General features: G+C 36.4%; 2 protein-coding genes across 5 annotated transcripts; both read left to right on the top strand.

Annotated features, from left to right (window-relative positions):
• The first annotated feature begins 327 nt into the window (after positions 1–327).
• On the top strand, positions 328–6,659 carry sb:cb1081 (sterile alpha motif domain-containing protein 9-like). Of its 2 annotated transcripts, none has more exons than XM_058384154.1 (2): positions 328–519; positions 2,571–6,658. In XM_058384154.1, exon 2 carries the CDS (start codon positions 2,634–2,636, stop codon positions 5,319–5,321), a length of 2,688 nt encoding a protein of 895 aa, XP_058240137.1. In that variant the 5' UTR covers positions 328–519; positions 2,571–2,633; the 3' UTR covers positions 5,322–6,658. The 2 variants fall into 2 exon arrangements, with proteins under 2 accessions (XP_058240137.1, XP_058240138.1); XM_058384155.1 differs by lacking the exon at positions 328–519 and adding an exon at positions 1,415–1,722 and having other exon boundaries at positions 2,571–6,659.
• A 1,151-nt stretch (positions 6,660–7,810) lies between these two features.
• On the top strand, positions 7,811–14,029 carry zgc:92594 (uncharacterized protein LOC436996 homolog). Of its 3 annotated transcripts, none has more exons than XM_058385245.1 (7): positions 7,811–8,786; positions 9,364–10,012; positions 11,705–11,800; positions 11,874–12,107; positions 12,394–12,416; positions 12,506–12,642; positions 13,105–14,029. In XM_058385245.1, the coding sequence occupies exons 2-7, from the start codon at positions 9,386–9,388 to the stop codon at positions 13,296–13,298; spliced, it is 1,311 nt and encodes a 436-aa protein (XP_058241228.1). In that variant the 5' UTR covers positions 7,811–8,786; positions 9,364–9,385; the 3' UTR covers positions 13,299–14,029. The 3 variants fall into 3 exon arrangements, with proteins under 3 accessions (XP_058241228.1, XP_058241227.1, XP_058241225.1); XM_058385244.1 differs by having other exon boundaries at positions 7,812–8,112; positions 12,497–12,642; XM_058385242.1 differs by having other exon boundaries at positions 7,813–8,786; positions 12,497–12,642.
• Positions 14,030–21,441: the final 7,412 nt, after the last annotated feature.

Here is a 21,441-nt window from a genome sequence, read left to right as displayed (position 1 = left end):
TGGAATGGGTTTCCATGGCCCAGCAGCTGCATCCAAGCCATACATCATCAAGTGCAATGCAAAGCGTCGGATGCAGTGGTGTAAAGCATGACGCCACTGGAGTCTAGAGCAGTGGAGATATGCGAGTCAAGGCAGGTGAGCGAATACTTTTGGCAATATAGTGTATTTATATATATGTATATATATAATAATACAAATAGAAATATATAGAAATTTACAACGACACTGTACAGAATAAACTTATGGACATCAAGGTGACTGAAAAGCAAATCTCTACAGACAAAAGCTTTCACTTTCATTTTAAAGTAATTGAAAACTGCAGAAACAATGGGCATTGTCTGTGTAAGTCTATACTTTCATTTCAGTGTAAATGGAAATAACAACTGGAGGAGAGAAACACCCTTATACAAATCATTAGATGATGAAAAAGTGGGGCAGTGTTTTGCTGTATTATATAAATGACACCTGAGAGCATTCAAACCACATTCAAACAAGAGCTCTCCTGCACCTAGCACACAGGTAAGAAATCTTGAATTACAGATCATTTATAAATAAAATACATATGAATAGTTATTACAGAGTTCTTAAAAGTACATTGTATATTTGAGACTTTTTAAGGAGTTTTTTTTTTTTGAAAAATGTCAAATAGCCCCAGTTTTTTCAGACCTTTTTAAGGGCATTTGTTTATGCTTGGCCCGCCACAGTCTCTCTGTGGGGTTGCGATCTGGATTTTGACTTGACCATTACAACACCTTGATTATCTTCTGCTTTAGCCATTCAGATTTAGATTTGCTGGTGTTCTTGAAATCATTGTTCTGGTGCATGACCCAATTTTAATCCAGCTTAAACTCCTGGACAGATGGCCTCTCATTCATCTTCTTGTGCATTTTATTAGTAACACCTGACTGCTAATTACGCTCTTAATGATTGTGGAAGTAGGAAATAATGAATAAAAACACAGAACTAAAGGAAGGTGTACTTTCTTGTCCCCCTGAATGTACTTACTTACATTAGACTTAAGGCTTCAAGATCCGAGATTGCTATCAGCACATTTGTAGTTCTACCCTCCAGTGAATGAGTATAAATCTTTTAACATGTGAAAAAGTCATTCTGAAACGCAAGTCTAATTAGATGAATACTGAAAAGTGCTTTGTTGTGAGCCTGTCAAAGAATTAATTCATTCTAATTAGGAGTGTAACTGTACACAAAATAAATATATGTTACGGCAGAGGAAACGAATGTTTTTCAAATAGCCAATATACAGCAAGAAGGAAGGTGGGTAAGCTCTGCTCCATGGTAACAGGCAGCGTAGCTGATCCAATTTCAATAACCGCAAAGCTAAAGCCTGGCACCAGGCAGAACGCTTCAGGCTTCTAACAACGGCCACTTTCACTCTCAGCACATTTTCAGGCTTATGCACAGACGAGGGAAGGTCAGGTGGTTTTCGCTTTATCTCTGTCCTTTGTTGTTCTTTGTTGTACTTTAATCCCACCAGAGGATCGTGTTGCAATCAGGAATGATTCTGTGACTGCCTCACATTAAACTGTATATGGATAAGGCGCTGAACAGCAGTTACGGATTCACCACTTTTTAAATACTTTTCAACGACAAACACTCAATACTCACGCATCCGTAGTTACCATAGCCACTGGCTACTGAAATCGCTACGTCTATGCTGCCTGTTAAGAAGAAGCGGAGCTTACCTGCCCTCCTCGTTGCTAGGTATTAGCTGTTTAAAAAACATGCATTTCCTTTACTGCACCCTATATAAATATCTTACGGTGGTGGCTCAGTGTAATAGATTTTTAAAACAGCAAAAATATTAATTGCCTGAATTTGAGCGTTAGGTTTCAATTTTTAATTGAACTTTCAGTACATACTGAAACAAAAACTGTGCTTTAGAATGTATAAATGTAAACATGGCTAATTAAGAAGTAAAAAGTAAAGAAGTAAAAAGTGTTTGATGTATGCCAGGTGCCATGGCTTGCATTAGCTTTGTTAGCAGTACGAACAAATTGTACTCGCTAATCAGTAGGAATTAACTGCGGATACCATGTAAAAGGGGAAAAAAGGATGTTACAATTTTGTGTGTATAACTAGCTAGCAGGTTAATGTGAGTTAAATTTTACTCTATACACTAGCTAGCTAGATACTTAGTCACTAACCTTTTTCCATGTCAATCTGCCAATATACAATAAATTAGCATTAATCAGTGTTTCTCCTCTACTAGTTTTTCCTTTTGTGTTTTTTCCTTGCATGTGGATAGTACTCGTGTTAGTTACTTAATTTATTTATTTAAATTTCAGTTTCTATCTTTTCACACCACACAGTGGGCTCCATCGACTGCATGATGAAAACTTTTCTCCAAATGATAGTAATGTGTATCTTTAATCATGAGGCTCCATGGTGATTACTGCCTTCCAATCACAATCCTCCACAACCACAATCTTCTTTCCTAACAAACTGTGTTGTTCTTGAATAGTTACTAAGGAATCATATTGGGTTATGTTTCTAAACTGTCAAACCAAATTCAACTCATGATTTCTGTTCATGTTTTTTTTTCTCTCCAGCAAAGCAATTTGGAAGTCACAGTATTAAAATCAATCAAGTTTTAACTGCCGACCTTGGGCGTGATGGCATATTATACTGTTCCTTCTCAACGTGGTGGGCAAATACCACTGCAGACCAAAGACAGAGACTGTCTCTCAAACCTTGATGTTGTGTGGGCCAATAAATATGAGGGTGAAACAATAAGTCCTATAAATGCCAAGAACATGGAATTGAAGTTTTACAAAGGTGCCCCACCACAATGGCTGAATTTCTACTGGGCTGAAAAAGAGAACTCCCCTTTTGTCAAGCGGGATAAGTATCAAGAATTACTCACAATGATCAACAAAACCAAAAATACAAGCTGGAGCACAGATCATATTAATTTGTTCCATGAGCCAGGCAGTGGAGGCTCCACCCTGGCCATGCAGGTACTGTGGGACCTGAGAAAACGGTTCAGATGTGCCAAAGTATTGGATTCTACAACAGACGCAAAGGCAACAGCACAGGAAGTGCTGCGCTTATTTAAAGCAGGTGGTTTAGAAAACCAGAACACTGTTCTCCTTCTTCTGGACAACAAGTACACAAGTGACGATACTTCATTTCGAGAAAGCCTTGAAGAAAAGCTCTGTGATGAAATGAAAGTGACGAAAATCACTACTACAATACCTGTGGTCATCATTTTAAACTGTCTCCGCCAGAGAGACAATGCAAAAACCAAAAGAAATATAAGTCTGCATTTAACGCTTTCAACAGAAGAGCATAACAACTTTGACAGTAAACTGAATGACATCATTCAAAAACATGGAGACAGACATGCTGAACTGTATGCCTTTAACATTATGCAGAGCAAGGACAGAGCATCATACGTTGAAAAGGTCTGCAGAATTCATACATTAAGAAAAAAAAGGAGGCCCCGCAAACAACAACTTCTGGCATTTTTGGCTTTGATTAATTCATATGTCCCTGGATCTGATCTCCCACTGGAAATCTGTGAGCTGTTCATCAAGAAGAACGCTGATAATTTCTCTTTGGAGACGCACATGCAGCCCTTCACAGACTTTCTTGTCATATTCTCAACATCAGAGGAAGGAACCAGAAGTGAGGACATACATGTACGCTTGGTACATCCCATGATTGCTCATGAATTTTTAAGACTGTTAACTGAAGCTGGGGTTACCAGAAGTGACACTACATTAAAGCTACTGAGAGACATTTGCAGAAATGACATGACTCCGTGTTTGGAGAAAATTATTATTAAAAGATTACTCACAAAGCGAGAATGTAGTCTGACAGAACAGGACAAATCCTCCAAAGGGACCCAAGATAAATTCTCCAAGCTGCTCCTAGATATAGAACAAATGGAAAACAAATCCATTTGCATTGCAGTGTTGAAAAGGGCCTCAAAGATATTTAAAACTGATCCATTTTATCCACAAGCTCTTGCCCGTTTCTATTACATTGAGCTAGAAGCTTATGAAAGTGCTACACACTGGGCTAAAATGGCAATTAGGAGGGATGAAAGAAACTCCTTTATCAGAGACACCCTTGGACAAGTGCAAAAAAATTATTTAAAAAGAAACCATGGAGCAAGTGCTAGAAAAATCTTGCAGCTTGGAAAACAAGCAACTAATGCTTTTAAAGATGAACAAGAATTCGCCGAGAAAGAGGAGGCACCAGAGATGCCTGGCATGCCAGGCACAGCTACAATCTTCAACACCCGGGGTATCTTTGGCTACATGCAAGTGGCAAACATCATTTTTGGATATCTTACAAAGGCTGACAACGAATGGGCCAAGGTACTTACAAAGGAAACAAACCCACACTGTTTTCTCAATTCTTACGAAAAAGGCATGTGTCAGATTTATAAAAGTCTGATTAAATGTCTAAGAGATGAAGTTGAGGACAAGTTTGAGTTTTTTGAATGGTATCTTCTTTACTCAAAGCCAAGCATCCACAAAGACGAACCTGCATACTTTAGGCCTGAAGTTTACGAATGCTACAGCAAATTTGTAAAACAATCCCAACAGAATAGATCAGCACTGCAGATCCTCAAGGAAAGAGAGGTCAGCACATTTGCAGGATTGCTGAACACTGAACTTCAAGGCCCTGACCTGGAAGTGATAACTGAACAATGGAAAGAAATGTATTTGCATTCACCGAGTGAAGTCCAGAATATCCAAAACTACATTGTTGCACAGGTCTTGTTAAGTCAAAGACATGGCACATCAACAGCACTCAGACCATTGGAAGAACTTCAGACAATGTTACATAATCTCTGGACTGAACAAAAAGATCTAAGGAGTCCAGAGTTCTACCTCTTGGTCCTTCTGCTCTTTTGGCCTGGTGCACAACAGGACAGACGCAACAGTCTGGACATATCTCAATGTGTTAAATATATGCATCATTCCTTTGAGAGAGTTTACAAATATTTCCTACGCTCTCGTTACCTCAGGCCTCTCTTCTTTCTCAGTGTACACCATGGACTACAGAGATTTGTCCAAAATTCATTCAGGCATAAAAGTCCAATTTACAAACTTACTAAAGATCGGAAATTGATGCTTACATGTGATATTCTAGGATGTGACATTCCACAGCTACTACGTGTGAGAGGAGAGGTGAAAGATTATAAGGTTTTTGCAGTACAAGGATCTGAGAAGATTGAGGTTTCTCCTGATCATCCAGCCAGTGTCCGTGGTCAAGGACAGGTTACTTTCTATCTTGGCTTGAACATCAAGGGACCTGTGGCTTATGAAATTACCTATGAAAAGTAAAGCTGAAGACAAATACTTCAGATATGAGCATGTGCTCTGGTTGAAGTTCAGGTTTCAGTGAATACACAGAGATTAAATGAATGCAACCACCATTATGAAAGGAAGTTAGTAAAATCCTGGATGAAAGTATAAAACAAACTTCCTATAGATATATTGTTACTGGTGTTTTAAAAAATTTACCTGATATAATGGTTATAGCACTCTCCTTCATAATGGGTCAACTTTTGCTGGACTACCTTCAACTGCACAATATTTTCAAGCACTTGATTTACTTAAATCTAAAATTTATGTAAGTAACTGAAAGTTCCTCATAATCTGACGCAGCTATGCATGAGCTTATGTTGAGTTTATGAGAGTGCCATTCAGATTATACAAAATACTTGTGTGTAGCCAGAATTTTATTGAGTTAAGTGTCTAAGACAAAAAAAAATCCGCTTTTAGAGCAATGTTTTTTAATAATGATGCTTTTTCCTTTAATGACATTCAATGACACTGGTCAGTTTATTCTATTATTTAAGAGAATATTTTTGCATTTTAATAATTGCCTCACATAACACCCCGAGATACCTCAATCTTTCGGAAAACTCCAGCTTCGTATATAGATGAAGTCTGTAGCACCCCAAACTCAACTCTGAATGTATGTAATGCATTGCATCATTCTTGTGCATTTATTACATGAATGTTATTTCTTCATTGATATTAATACAATAAAACTAAAAGCAGCAACATATAGATGAAATTACATGACTAGCTAACACAGCTTGTGTCTATTGTTCTGCATCAAAACAGACATTTCGTAACAAGACTCACTATTCTAAGCTAACCAGCTTGGCAGTCCAGCAAAAATGCCTCTAAGTAATGAGATTTTAATTAGTTTTAGTGCACAGAGGGTAACTATGTACCGTATATTTATTTTGTTGTTGTTGTTGTTCTTGTAGTAGCTATTCCTCTTTTGCACCATCATCTAAATGATACGTGGAACTTTGTATTTCAACAGATAATTACGTACTATTAACTTGTTAAAGAATTGGTGGAGGGTGTTTTTTCTTTTCATTTTCAAATTCTGCATTCTAAAATACTGTAATGATGCATTAACATAAACAAACAAACAAATGAAATCATCTTAAGCATTTAAAGGCCTCTTAGTCAATTAATTTTCTTAGTTGAGACATTAGTATGAGTGAAAATGTTTATACTGACAAACTGAACACTGTAAACCTCAATAAAACACTGCATGCTAATTAAACGCTGGAGATTTGCTGACTGTTGTTTCTACTCTGAGGTCAAGCAAGTTGCCTTAAAAATGTCAGACTGAACATCTCTTACACAACACTGCCGCCGCACTGTGCTTTAACTCATTGCATCTTTCAGATGTGGAAATTTTTTGGATCATGTCTTTATTGAAATCAGACACTGTAGTTTGGGTAAAATTAAGATGGTTTGGGGTTGCTGATGTGCTATAATGTCTTAAAGGTCTGTGTGAATGAATATGAGTGAATTGTAGTTATTTTTAAATAGTTTTAAACAATTATTATTTATTATTTATAAAGCAGGTGCAATAATAATAAATTAAGCAATAATAATAATAATAATAATAATAATAATAATAATAATAATAATAATAATAACAATAAATCAATAATAATTATAATATTATTTATAATTATGCTCTAAAACATCCTAATGATAATTCATATACATTTTGAAGTATTATAGAGAAATATTAGTAATTTATGCAAACATGTTCTTTTAGAAGGCATGGACGTTTTAATACTTTAATAGTACATGTCAGGTTGAATAATTCATTTGATTGCAAATTATTGCAATGAAGTAATAAAAGTAATATTGCGTTTTTGATTGAAGAGCTGTCTGATACAATACTTCTGCCATCTCTAGGTGGCGATAGTGACGGAAAAAAAAAGCGAGGAATTAATGTCAAGGAAACACGATTTGTACTGCGCATGTGCGGAAATGCGTCTGAAGCGTGACGACACTATTTAGTGCAGTATCTATAATACTGTTATTAAAACACTACTAATAATATGATGTTATAAGCAATCGAAACCGCGCATGCGCAGTACACACCGAGTAGTGACAGGATGTTTTATGTATTTTGGTGTGGGCGTAACTTTTCATAGAGGGCGTATCTTGTAAGGGGCGTGGTTTGTTGACGGAGTCAGGTTTTTTTTTTTTTTTTTTTTACATTGGTACAGTGATTATAACGTTTCAATGTGGCATGAATGGAATGCAATAAGCTGGTGACAATAAATATCAATAGTTTTTTATTACAATTACTTCTGATGCTATTTATTTATTTAGTAACTAATTGTTTTCAAAATACAACAACAACAACAACAAAAAAGATATAAGGACAGTGGAATGGAAATAGTGGCGTCAACGTAGATGGCTTTTATTTTGAAATATCCTCTCAAATAGACTCTCAAAGTCTAAGCCAACTTTGTTCCGGTTGCAGGCGAACCCTCTATTAGAACATTAGCCAAGTTAATCAGTAGTCAACATTAGTCAGTTGTCCCGCTTGAAAGAACCGACTCCCTCGCCCGAATCGACTGGCAACGTTAATTGTTCGATTAAAAAAAGAGCCGATTCAAAGAGTCGACACCTTCATGATTCATGTATTACAATTGAACACATGTGTTTATATTGGATTAGAGGCCAGTGCGCTTCTTGTTACGAAACAGATCTTAATCACAATGCCACGGGTCTCTCTTAAAACTAAAGGACTTTCGAAAATACCCGGATAGTTAAAGCTGGAAGCTTTTGGAAGAGTGAGGTAAGGGGATCATCTGATACCGGCTTTCAACCAAGCTTGGTATTGTTTATGGCACCATGACATGAATGATTTAATCTGATTTATGGCACTTTTATTGATAGTTCCTAGGCCGCTACAGGTGCCACCGGAGGCGTGTTAATCCTCGACACAGGGCCGGCTTTGATTAATTCACCAGGTTATTTTTTTAAACATAACCCAATGACGACTAAAGTCATTTTTTTTTTTTTTAGAAATTTCGATAATGTACGTATTATCTAATTAATGTTCGTTGTCGTGAAATTGGCGACATTCTTTTCATTTAATTTCTCAATATACTCGGCGTTAGCCTAGAGGCTAATCGTCTCGCGCATTTCTTTTCTTTTTCTTTTTTTCTTTTTCTTTTTTTTTAAGCTGCGCGCGCGAGTTCTGGACGTATCACTTTCCGTCATGTTTTAAGTGCACTGAGGGACCGAGACCGTAGCGAACCGCTAAGACGGCAAGTGCACTAGATAGGGCGTCGAAATAGTGCGCGGACGCGGATTTGGACGCAGGAAGAAGCACGTGCCGTTAAAGACGTGTGTTGAACTGTCGTCAGGTCCGCGGCTTTTTCTCGTTCGATACGTTATCGACTTCCTGTGACCAATTTGTTGGATTTTCTTCTTTTGGAGCTGGATTTATTACACTAAAATAAAAAGGTAAGAGGATTATTCTATTAAAAAAATATATTTTATCTTCATATTTATATTTATTTATATATATCTATGAAAACATAGAAACAAACAACAACAACTGATATGGGATGCATTATAAGGACTAGGAAATCCACGTTAAATGAAGTCGATGGCTTTTATTTATGACCGTGTAAATAATACTATTTAAGATCTTTTTAAGACCAGAATGTGTTTGTACTAGCATTTTACGGCATTGTATGGTGTCAACATTGTAAACAGCAGAGTACATTTGCTTTAAGATTAGGGGAAATTCTGCTTGGTCATTCTGTGGATTTTTATCGTGCAGATCTGGCAACCCTGGTCTTGCTTTCATTTTAGATTTCTGCTAGCAGAAACAATAAGCAGGTCAGCCTTGTGTCTTCTAAAATCATTAACCTATATAAACTGCAACTTGTGTGCTCAGGGTTAAATTAGTTTAATATTAACCGTATATCTATTTAATTACTATTTGTTCAACTGATACTATAATATATCAGTTCATTTGATAACCGAAATTTATTTATTTTGGAGGATCATCAAAGTTCTCGTTTTATTTTTGCAGAGTCACTGAAAGAAGCGTCATTATGGCCACAGCTTTGGAAGACACCAGTGTGCTGGAAGAAGAGCTGACGTGTCCTGTTTGCCTTGACCTTTATAGAGAGCCCCACCTGTTGCCATGTGGCCACAACTTCTGCCTTCAGTGTCTGCGGAGGCTGAAGAGCCGCTCAGAGCGCGGTCGTCTGCGCTGCCCCGAATGCCGTGAGAGCCACCGATGCTCCACACAATGGCAGAAGAACTTCAAGCTCGCCAGCATCGCTGATGGCTTTCGGCGGCGCAGCCGTTCCCAGCGGCCTAGCCAGAGCCGACCAGGACCATCATACAGGACCAGTGAGGTGCGCTGTGATTATTGTGGGCCGGACAACACTGGCGATTCAGCCAAGAGATCCCCAGCGGTGAAGACCTGCCTGAAATGTGAGGTGTCCATGTGTCCAGAGCATGTGCAGCACCACCTTGAGCTCCCTGCCTTCCGTGAACATCCACTGGTGGAGCCGCTGAGCGACATGAAGAAGAGAAAGTGCACAGAGCATGACGAGATGTTTCGATATTACTGTATGGATGAGCGCAAGTTCCTCTGCAATGCTTGCACCATTGAGGGAGGGCACAACAGGCATTCGATCAAAACGCTCAAGAATACCATGAAGGATCTGCGGGTAGGGTGCACAATACTGACATAACCATATGTTTTACACTACCATTAATGCCTAAATAATAAGAGAGTAGAACGTATGCATGATTCCACGATTAGGGAGTCATTAACTCTAGCTTTTTTAAAGTATTATCTTTGTATCAGTGCCTACACTGAATCTAAGACCACCATCTAAGAATCTAAGGCCACCATTTTAGCCCATCTCAGCCAACATTACTTTATTGAAAGTGTCTTTCTTTCTTTAAAAATGGCAGCAAAAATGCTTTTAACTGAGTAAGAGGGATGAGTTTTTTTTAGCATAGTATTTGCAAATATACACAAGGCCTAAAAGACATTCAGATGGTTCACTCAGACTGCATTTTTTTTTTATTAATAATTTATTTTCAATATAAGCTGGTTAACCAAGCTGTATTCTCAAAGTGACCACACCAGTTAAGTTCACAATATGATTGGAAAATAAAGGTTAAGAGAACCTCATATCCTCAGGCGATTTGAATATTCAGCTTTCTGTTGCATATTTGGTAGGTGTGAATGTGCTCAAGTAGCCGGGTTAAGTGAGCATTGTAAGACACTAAAATTTTCATAATCTACTCATGGAAAAGGGTATTTCCAGCATAACAGAATAAATTCACACATGAATGCAATGATGATAATATTTTTAATGTATTTAAATCTGTGGGTATAAGTAATATTTTTAGGATATTGACTTGTTGCATACCATTGGTGAAAAGGGCCTGTGTTTACAATGTCTTTCATCTTTACCTTTATGTATGTATTTGTAAGGAACACAAATGGCATCTCAATCGTGGAATCCAAAGTTATAGTAATAAAGAGAGAAATATACCGGTAGTGCAGCAATACAGTGCGTCACCCTGTATCAGGCAAGAGAGGACTTTGAATTGTACTTGTAGATCAGTTTATTGCTAAGAAGGTTGTATACAGAGATACACGGGATGTTTGGCAGACTTTGTTTAAGCAATCTTCTCATCATTCTATTTATACCTTATTTAAATACTCTTTTTATACTTGAGGATCTCAAAATGATGCAATTATTATTATTACAATTATTAATAATGATGTTCATTCTGATTGGTCAGAAGGTTCTCCTTAATTTGTTAATAGCTCTGACAGGCTTTAATGCAAATCCGACAGACCGACAGATGTTATTGTTTCTATAGTAACAACGTACACAGGGGCTGCTAAAGCAGATGCAAATGGAAAGCAGAAAGTGACCGAAGCATGAAGCTTCTGTACGCCTCAGGGCTCTTGTTGGACTGATTTAGTCAGCCTAACCCATGTTACAGTGATGACTAGGGAATTGTTACTATCGCTAACAATACGATCACCCGCTGTCTCTTTGAAGAGTGCTGGAACACAGGAGAAAAGCAGAGCAGTGTTTTTGTCCCGCGTGCTTTGTCCATCGATTGAACCATTGAGCTGACAAGAATATGAACTGGGAATCTGTGATCCATGTTTCTCCGGTGTATTTTGTGATTTAAAAGACTGCAATTCAGAATACTGAAACATCATGAATGTTACTTATCTGGAAAAATAGAAAAAACATTCTGAGCTATAAAAAAAAAATGAACATAATGGATGTTTTGTGCAAGTATACACAATAGTATATACTATATATATATAGTTTAAGCTCATTGCATTACAAAATGTCTTTTTGTGTATTTCTTTCTCTCTGTAGGGGTCTCTGGACACACAACTGCAGAAGGTGGACAAGAAGATCAGAAGAGTTGAGAAAAATATGCAGGAACAAAGAGAGGTGGAGCAGCAAAACAAGGTAATCATACTTGATTCCCCCTGTCTCTATCAAAGTGAATCTTGTATGCACACATTTGCCTGCTTTGTTCCAGGCCTTGGTGGAACAAGTGGACAGGCAGGTGGACATCCTACGAGGGGTTCTGATGACCAGGCTGGATGGATTCCTGTCGTCGCTGAGCGAGTGTGTGCGTTCTTACGAGGGAGAGAACAGCCTCATCATCCAACAGGACTTGGTGCGAACTGAAGAGGACCGTAGTCGCCTGGGGGTCGTCCACGCAGGAATCGAGCAGCTGCTACAGGAGAATGACCCGTTCCAGTTCATTAAGGTCAGGCTCTATTCCTTCTACGGTCATATGCATCGTGACATTTGGTTTATGGACCAAGCCAGGGTGAGCTGTTAAAGGAAAATAATTACAACAGTGTTCAAAAAATCTATCAGGTGTTTCATTCATTTGGTTATAATGTATCTGGATGTTATTGATTTATAAAAAAGTGAGCATACAGCATTTTGTAAGGGTGCAGAAGAGTGTTCATTCAACTCTAGACTGTTACGAGTTTACGGGCTTGTAATCTGAAAATATTAAGGTGTTTTCTGGTTTCTTTTTTTTCCAGGAATATATGTCATGTGCCAAAAGGTAAGAAGCCAGATTGAATGATATGGCAACATTTAAAGTCACCATTTAAAGTGAATTTGATGATTCAATGTGATTCTCAGTTACCACAGGCTTCTGAAAAGGCCATTGTTTCAGCCACAAGCCGTGACAATGGATACAGAGGTCATTGAGGAACGTATGGAAGGAAAACTGGAAGATTTTATGACTGATCAGCGGGAAAACATCACCACGTTCATTAACACCGTCTGTAAGTTGGGATGAGAGAGAGTTAAGCACACAGTAAAAAGCAGAAAATAATCCAGTTGTTTGCTGGAGTGCACCAAGTGATGCCAGTGGATGTTTTCTCTAAGATTGTTAAAAATACTTATAACACCAGTGATGAAACTGAATGCTGAAAAAAAATGAATGTATCATATGAGAGAATGGTATGATGATACGCAAAATATTACATCAATATGATCAGCACTTCATTACCCGTTTTATTCTTCTTTGCCGCAGCAATTTGCCAATGATTACATTTTTTATTTTTTAATGAATAACATTATTCATTTGTAGTTAATCAGCACTGAAACACAATGTACAGTGTAGGCTTCTGGGGTTTTTTTTAGCCACAGATTTCAGTTCCTCCTTTTGGATCATTTCAGCCCCATGCACACTTGTCTAGTTCTTTTTTTTTTTTTCAGGAAAAAATGTGTGTTTCTCTTTTTAGGTACAGGTGATACAGCAAATGAAGGAGATGAAGGAGTGGAAGAAGAGGAGGAAGACAACAGCGATGAAAACGATAGCAGTGACATAGACGAAGAGCAAGAGGAGGAGATGAGCGAAGATGAGGAAGTGTATGACCACAGCGAGTCTGCTTATGACTCGTCCCCCGAGGAGGAAGAGGAAGAGGAGGATGCGTGATGCTATCCTCACTGAGCCTTCCCTACACTTGTAAGCACTTTGTTGCATTTGCAAAATTAAAAGTTATTGTTCCTCTACCTTGTTTTTATTCATTTTTGATAACCAAAAATATCTAGTAAAGTTTTCTATCCTAGGCTGGTCTCTAGGGAATTTGGATGTGTTCTCATCTAAATAACATTCAGCCTGGGGTCTGGAGTGTGTTTAACACATGTATTAAGAAAAATAATATTAAGCATCATGACATAAAACATTTTGAATATACCTGAAGTTATGTGAAAATAAGTGGAAAAGTGTTTTGATACTAACTAAAGTGACTGTGACTTTACGTATGAGCATCCCTTTATGGATGAATGTGTTGGTGTAATATAAAATTAGCCTCATTTCAAATTGAAGCACTGAATGTAATTGCTGTATTTCTTTTCTATATTTCTTAACTTGTATCAAGCACATTTTTTGCACTAAAAATTGATATTTACTGGGCATTGAATATTTGTATACACACTCCATCCACTTTATTAGGAACGTCAGTATACTCATCCCATCTGCCCATCATGTGCCAGCAGCACATGGCACATAAATCCATGAAACTTGAAACTATAGGTCAGGAGATTCACACCAAACTTCAGAATGGGGTAAAGTGTTGCTTAGATCCAAGTTCTTGGCAGGCTGGAGTGGAAACTGATCAGGTTGTGTGTTCTAAGATTCTTTTCTGCTCAACAAAGTTGTAAAAAGTGGGTAATGGAGTAACTGCAGTAACACCTATGGGGTGTGTGTGGGGGGGAAAAAAAAAAAAAATCTCCAGGCCAAAGACATCACGATTTGCGCCATTCCTATGTGTGAGATTTACATTAACTGAAGCTCTTGACCTGTCTCTGCATTGCAGCCATTTAATTAGCTGACTGGGTAATTGCATGAATGAACAGGTGTTCCTAATAAAGTGGCTGGCGAGTGTATATTGGAATAGATGATTATATGCGGAAGGGCATGTGTACTGCACAATTTTTTTTTTTTTTTCCCCAGCCATGAATTTGTTTATTAAATAATTTAAAAGATTATTTTTTTTCTAGTGTGTTTAAGTTAAAAAAAATATATATATATATATGAAGGTATTTGCTGTTTATAGTTTTATGACTGATTAGCTATTTGTTTTTCTCAACAGATGTTTTGTAAATAGTTTGTAAAGTAAGCCAAAATGAGCAAATAAAAAATAATAAAGTTATTACGACATTTATTTACAAGCATCTTCAATCATGTGGTCAGTGCTTCGAAAGAAATCTGGTGGAAAATTTGTTTTTCTTTGTCTAGTAATTAAGAGCAGACTGTGATTTTATGTTTTTTTTTTAAAATTTCACCACATTTTCAACATTCCATTCCAGGTTTATCCGCTCTTTGATATTTATGCTGTTATAATACGGCCTTCCATTAGATTTTGGAGCTCTGACGATTCGGTCATTCAGCCATAAGTGCAGTCGTCTGAGAGGTCAGGCACTGATGTTAAGCGATGAGACCTGGGGTGCAGTCAGTATTCTAGTTCATCCCAAGGGTGGTCACTGAGGTTGAGGTCAGGGTTCTCTTTGCAGGACACTTGTGTTCTTCCACTTAAATCCTGGCAAAGTGTCTTCATAGAGCTTTCTTTGTGCACAGGGGCATTGTTGGCATCATGCTGGAACAGGTTTGGGTCTTTTAATTCCAGTAAAGAGAATCTGTAATGTTACAGCATACACAGACATCCTATATAACAGCTGAGTGGGTGAAGGTTTAGGAAAGGGCCACATTTTTGGCCATATAATGTAAGTTTCCTTTAGATACATGTACGTTTACTGTAAATCCTTTTGACTCCTTTTGGACAGACAAGAAATCAGAAAACATGCAGCCTTTTATGCCTCTGACTCATCCCTGACTTGAGAGACTTCCGAGTTCACTCATAATAATTTCACTAAATTATTTTGGCGACAGAAAGAAACGCCTCTTCTTCAAAAACCAACCAAACAAAAATAAAGCATACAACTATTGGTTAGCAAATGTATTTTAATATAATATATAATTAAATATTTATACAGATTTCAGCACAATGACATGATGGCATCATTTCAGTTCAATTCACTTCATCATAAATTATTCATTTTTCATACTATGTCTATATTTCGTTTACTGTAATTGCAAAATAGCTATCCAATTTTCGGAAGAAAACGAAATAAAAATAAATCGGCATACAGCCCGTAAAACGTTAAGCATTTTTATGTCAGGAAAATGGAAAACTATTAAGAGATGCATATCAAAATAATCAGCATAAACAAATCAAACAAAAAACCTGATCAAGGATCCTTCAGGAAAATCTTAATAATCTGCGTCCGGCAGTCTATTGGGACTTCTAATAAGATCCTGGCAGAATATTATCAAATAAAACTATCTTAGATTTTAATAAAGTCTTTAAGCCAATGTAGATATCTGTGTTGTTGAAGGAAATGAGTTAATTCTAGAGAGCAGGTAATCAGATGGCAAGATGGCTGGAGGATGCAAATAGCAGACCTTCGTAACCTTCGTTGCTTTGGTCCGCAACTTTACATGCTACCATTTTTTTAATTTTATTTTTTAAAATACCCTTAGTTTAAAACTGAGAAAAGTGCTACTATCCCTATATAATATCACACTATAAGCATGTCTTGCCAGGAACAATTCCATGTTAATATGTATGTGCCAGAACTCATTGCAAAGCCAATACCTAAGCCTACTGCACATCTACAAGTATTTTCAGCATGGTAGGTAACAACCTCACACTCATGTCCACTCACATGGGCCTAGCACTGCACTGAGCACTGCAAAACACACACACACACACACACATTCTGCAGCACTCTAGCCTTTAAGGTTCTGTTTAATATATGCTGTATTTACAGCATAATTTGTGATCAAGTGTTTCTGTACAGTCTCTAAGCAGACTAATTTGGCACAATACCAAAGCAGGAGAAGATAACTTAAACTTTATATCTCTCGAAATATTTCACATATAAAAATCCTTTATGGCTTCTAATAATAATATAATATTTATTTCTTGCTACCGAGGATAAATCTAGTGAACTTACAGTGCCTTGCATAAGTATCCTCCACCCCATTAACGTTACTATGGTTTTTAATTGGGATAATATTTCCGGAATCTATACAAAATTGCTTTGAATATTAGAATGAAGTGTTAAATCAATAGTGTGCAGATAAATGCATAAGACAATTCATTAAATACATATTTCATAAATACCTCACTGCTGTGAAACTCAAAGAAATTCACATAATTAGCTGAATGGAGTTGTGTAATATACATACACTTATTCCTGAAAGGCCCCAGAAAAGAATCTGCATAATGAATATAGAAGTATCAAAAACAAATCTAATCAGGGCTTGGTCATTAAAACAACAACAAAAAAATAAATAAAAATAAACTTTAAACATGCTATGATAATATGTAGAATACTCGGAAATCCTACAAGAAAACCTGTTGCAGTATAAAAGATATCTAAGGCTGGGGCAGAGGTTTTACCTTCCAACTGTACAACTATAAGCATACTGTAGATAGAGAGAAACATCTCAGCACACTCCCAGCTATCACTGACCCAGGGGATGAATATTTATGCAACCAAACCAAAAAATGTATTTGTTTAATATAACACCTTCAAATATTAGCCGTATTGTGTAAATGGAGCGGAAAAATCCTAATTAAGCCAGGTTGTAACAGTATAAAATGTGGAAAAGTTAAAGGGGGTGGATACTTATGCAAAGCATTGTATATCAGCATATGAAAGTTCTCAACCTAACTACATAGATCTGCTATAAAGGGTCATAATTAATTCATTAATAGCTCCTTTCTACAATCACTACATTAAAGTACTCTTGCTTTCAGAATGCCTAAACCACACCGTTTACAATCACACAAACAGGAGTTCACTCTTGACACATTCAGACCTCATCTTAGCGCTTTATGTGCAAAAGTCATTGGCTCAATATCCATTTTCCAAAGTTTTTTTTTTTCTTTTCCCTTCATATCAACACCACTGTCCTGTTAGTTCAGGCTTACACTCAAAATCAGCTCTCCATGTTTTCTAAGTTGACCCTGTTAATAACATACATAACCATCATACAGCTTCCTAGACTATTATCAAATCTGTTAGAATTTATCTACATGTCAAAGCCATGTCAAGCAAAATCATTAAATTTAAATCCTGTCACATTAGCAAAACAAGCATAGTCAGAAATGATCAATACAATGCAAATGATTTGACATCACTGTAACAAAAATACAAAATAAAAACTAAAGAAAAAAAAATCTTATATCAAGACAAATTCATATATATATATATATATATATATATATATATATATATATATATATATATTATTGAAGGTAGAATAGAAACCAAAATAAAGTAGCAATTTTTTTCCTCAAATTTGATGCCAATTATAGAGTCCAATTATTTATTTATTTTTGTTAAAATCAAACTTCATAGCAATCAGAGAATGAGAATAATAAATTAGATCAAAGTGGAGTATCAAAAGAGAAAGCATTACTGCCAGATAGCAAAAGAATCCTGAGGCAAGGCTCCCAAATAAAAACTTTTTTTTTTTTTCTTCAGTTGAAATAATAGCAAAAATCAGGCTCATCACACACGTCAGATTCATTGCGACTGTTAATAGCAATAACATTCTCATAGTTTCCAGTTAGTAAGCAAATTTCAGTACATAAAACCCAAAAAAATACATTTGCATTAAATAAATAAATCAATAATAAAACACACAGCTATAAATTCACAATATATATTTACAACTTGCCTAAAGACGAAAATATCAGCCAGAATTGGAAAACATCTTTTGATTAATAAAAATACTTTGTAAGTTTAAATCATAATTGAAAAATAAATTTTAAAGGTTATTATGTCGTTAGATTTTTGTTTGCTCTAAGACTTTTTTTTCCTGTAATAAATCTAAAGCTATAATGAGACACCTTGTGGGGCAGTTATAAGCCGATAGTGGCTCATTTGACCATATGGTTTTTGCAGCATTGTTACAGTTGAGATGTTCTTAATGTCATGAAATCCAATTTGACAGTATGACATTTTGACGACAGGATCTTTTCAAACACTTATGTTTAAGATACTGTCATTTTTTTTTTTTTTTAGACCATTGGTCAGTTATGTCCCTAAAGACAAATACCAAGTTCTCAAGTCACTTGCATGTTGAGGTACGATGACCAAGAAATGCTAGAAACATATGTAACGAGTATGCACAGTGCCGTACTATGTTTTATCTGCATAGAGCTTGGCAAATATTCAGCGAAGTACCGACTAATTTCATACTGCAAATCAGGCAAAGCAATTGGTTTGCATTCATATAAAATTATTTGCATTAATGTACATTGATCATTTAGGGACTAAAACCTGATTATCCTTATAGTCATGTAATTGTGCCTTCTAATACTATTTTTAACACACCCTTGTTGACATCCCATGTGAATGAAGAGGATATTTTCACATTATTTACACTTGTGTGCAAACTAGATGGCTTTGTTGACTGGGTTATCTGTATTAGCTAGCTTCCTAACTAGCTAGTAGTAGAATAAAATCATTATGTATTACTGTATTGTGAAGGTGGCATAGTTTCTCTACGTAGCACAGTCTTATTGCTCTTCTAACACACGTCTTGGCACTGAGCAAATACAGTACTGGAACAACTCTGAAAGGAAAATTTCACCGTAAATAACTTGCTTGTCATTCAGTTATTATAATTTTTTGTTTAACATTTGTTTATTGGCATGTTGGTCTGTTTTCACTTAGTTCTCATTAGCTCTCACTTCATTTCTACCTAAAGGGAGTGATGCAGCAGAGCTTTAGTCTTTTTAGTCTGTCCAGCTCTGTCACATTCCCGTCTGTAAACTCTGTTAAAAACAGATCAGCTTCCAAACCATTCATGCCAAAGCCACCGTCAATGCCAGCGACCATCTTAAAGATCATGTAATAGCTGAACCATAATGTTGCTTTACTCAGCACACGACTGCATTGTGTAACTGCATCACATTCTGCAAGTTGGGTTATGTTAGGTTTCTCATTAATATGATGTTGCTGAAAATTGGTGAGCTGGGAAAATACCTTATTGCTAACTGTTATCCTTTATATTTATGATTGTTCATTTTAACTGCACTAGCAATGTCATAAGAATAACAAAAATACAGGACCTGCCAACAAAGTAACACAAGAAGGGCTCAAAATATTTCACTATAAAGGTATTTAATGTGAACATTTCCTTTAAGATGGCAAGAGGGAATCTGGCTGAGAGAAGTTGATGGCGTGTTAAAAATAGTATTAGAATGCTGCCCATGACTTTTATCCAAAAAAGTTATTACCTAACTGGTTCGTCAGCATCTTGGCAAGTCAGAGCTACAGTAACAGGTACAAGCTGGGATTTACACGTGCAATCTGAGCCAAAGCAATGTGACCAATGATTCAAGCTGTTACTGTAAACTGCCCACGGACTGACAAGATATATAGAAATGAAGCGAGGACATTTCAAGGCCTTTTTTTTGTTGGTCTGGTGTCAGCTGTATTAATATGATTCATTGTAAATTCGTAAGAGTTATAGATGGGGCATGTCTAATACGTGTAAATTGACCTTGTTTTTTGCAATTCTTAACAGTTTAGCATAGAATTATCTTGTGGCCAAAAAAATGACTAACCATGTAGGACAAAGTCTAGATTTACTTTCAGACTTGGTAATAAAATAAGCAGAAAAATTACAGTTTTAAAAGCAAATAAACCAAATGAATCATATTAAATTGGCTTATATGTGCAAAGATTCAGACATCTTAAACTATCCCATTGATTAAACAGCGAAAACTATCAAAGTCATACAGTCACGAACATTGAAACTTACATACACTGCTGGAAAGCAGTAAAAACAACTAAAACCTCCAACCCTCAGACTAAACTTAGCTATTTTCTTTTTTAATGCAGACGATTCTTCAAAAAAAAAAGAAAAAAAAAGCTTATTGTCAATCCAATCCAAATGTTTAAACAAATTCTTGCTTACAAAAGGCTGGATAAGTATCTATAGTATTTTGAAATCGTGTTGCACTAGTCAAAAGTGGTTACGTGCAGCACCACTGTGAAACAAAACATTCTATACAAGCTGTCTTATTTTCATCCATGAACTAATCATTAATGTTTAAGCATTAAAATGTAAATGTTGATGTCATTCAGTCATGTGAGTTGTTTATCCAGACCTTTATAAGAAAGCAATTTGATGAAACTAGTACTTCACAAAAAGTAGTTAATAAGACCCCTGATATATATATACGGTGACAAGTATTCACAGATCTACCAGGTATTTGTTATCAAAAGGCATGAAACACTTCTCTTACCCCATCTGTTAGACTTGGCAACCAAGGATACAAACCCGAAGTACTTCATAGAAACAAAGACGCTACTTTCAACAATGCTTATTACTACATAACCAATTAACATCCAAATCCGATCAAGTTGATCACATTCCGACTGGAGGATTCTAAATGTGAAATTCAACTTCTTATGATACCAAAAATTTGTCAGACAACATCACATGAAAATAGCTAGCAATATAAACCAAACACACAAAAAACCCAATTCTGAAATACGTTTTGTTTGTTGGCACAAGGAGAGGAGAGGATAGGAATTAATTCATTTTTTTTTGTTGTTGTTGTTGTTGTTACACAAACCTAGTTTAGATTTGAAGTCCAGGGTTTTTTGGGGGACCACATGTACCCTGTAAGTGCTGACATTTAACGCTAGCTGTAAAAAGAACATCACAAATGCATATGCACAAGAACACATTATTTACTCGGCAATTAATTCTAGCACTTAATGTCATATGAATGCATACTGGTATTTAGCATAGCAAAAGCAACAGTCTGTTGAGGCTGGGCAAAAGAGACACAGTGATTTAGCTAATATTGGATTTTAAATCAACAGTCTTTCTGCAACTGGGCAATATTACATGATGGCTTGGAGGATGAAGATGCACTTGGAAATGTTTTTGATATAAAGTACAATAATTCAGTAATACCAATTCAGTTCAGCTTCCTATATTCTATATGACAGCTAATTAGGGGACCAACAGTGCTGGAACC

The sequence above is a fragment of the Hemibagrus wyckioides genome, linkage group LG29 (genome assembly GCF_019097595.1).
Source record: "Hemibagrus wyckioides isolate EC202008001 linkage group LG29, SWU_Hwy_1.0, whole genome shotgun sequence".
NCBI classification, from domain to species: Eukaryota; Metazoa; Chordata; class Actinopteri; order Siluriformes; family Bagridae; genus Hemibagrus; species Hemibagrus wyckioides.
The sequence above is the reverse complement of the archived record's forward strand: the minus strand, read 5'-3'. Positions and strand labels throughout refer to the sequence as shown.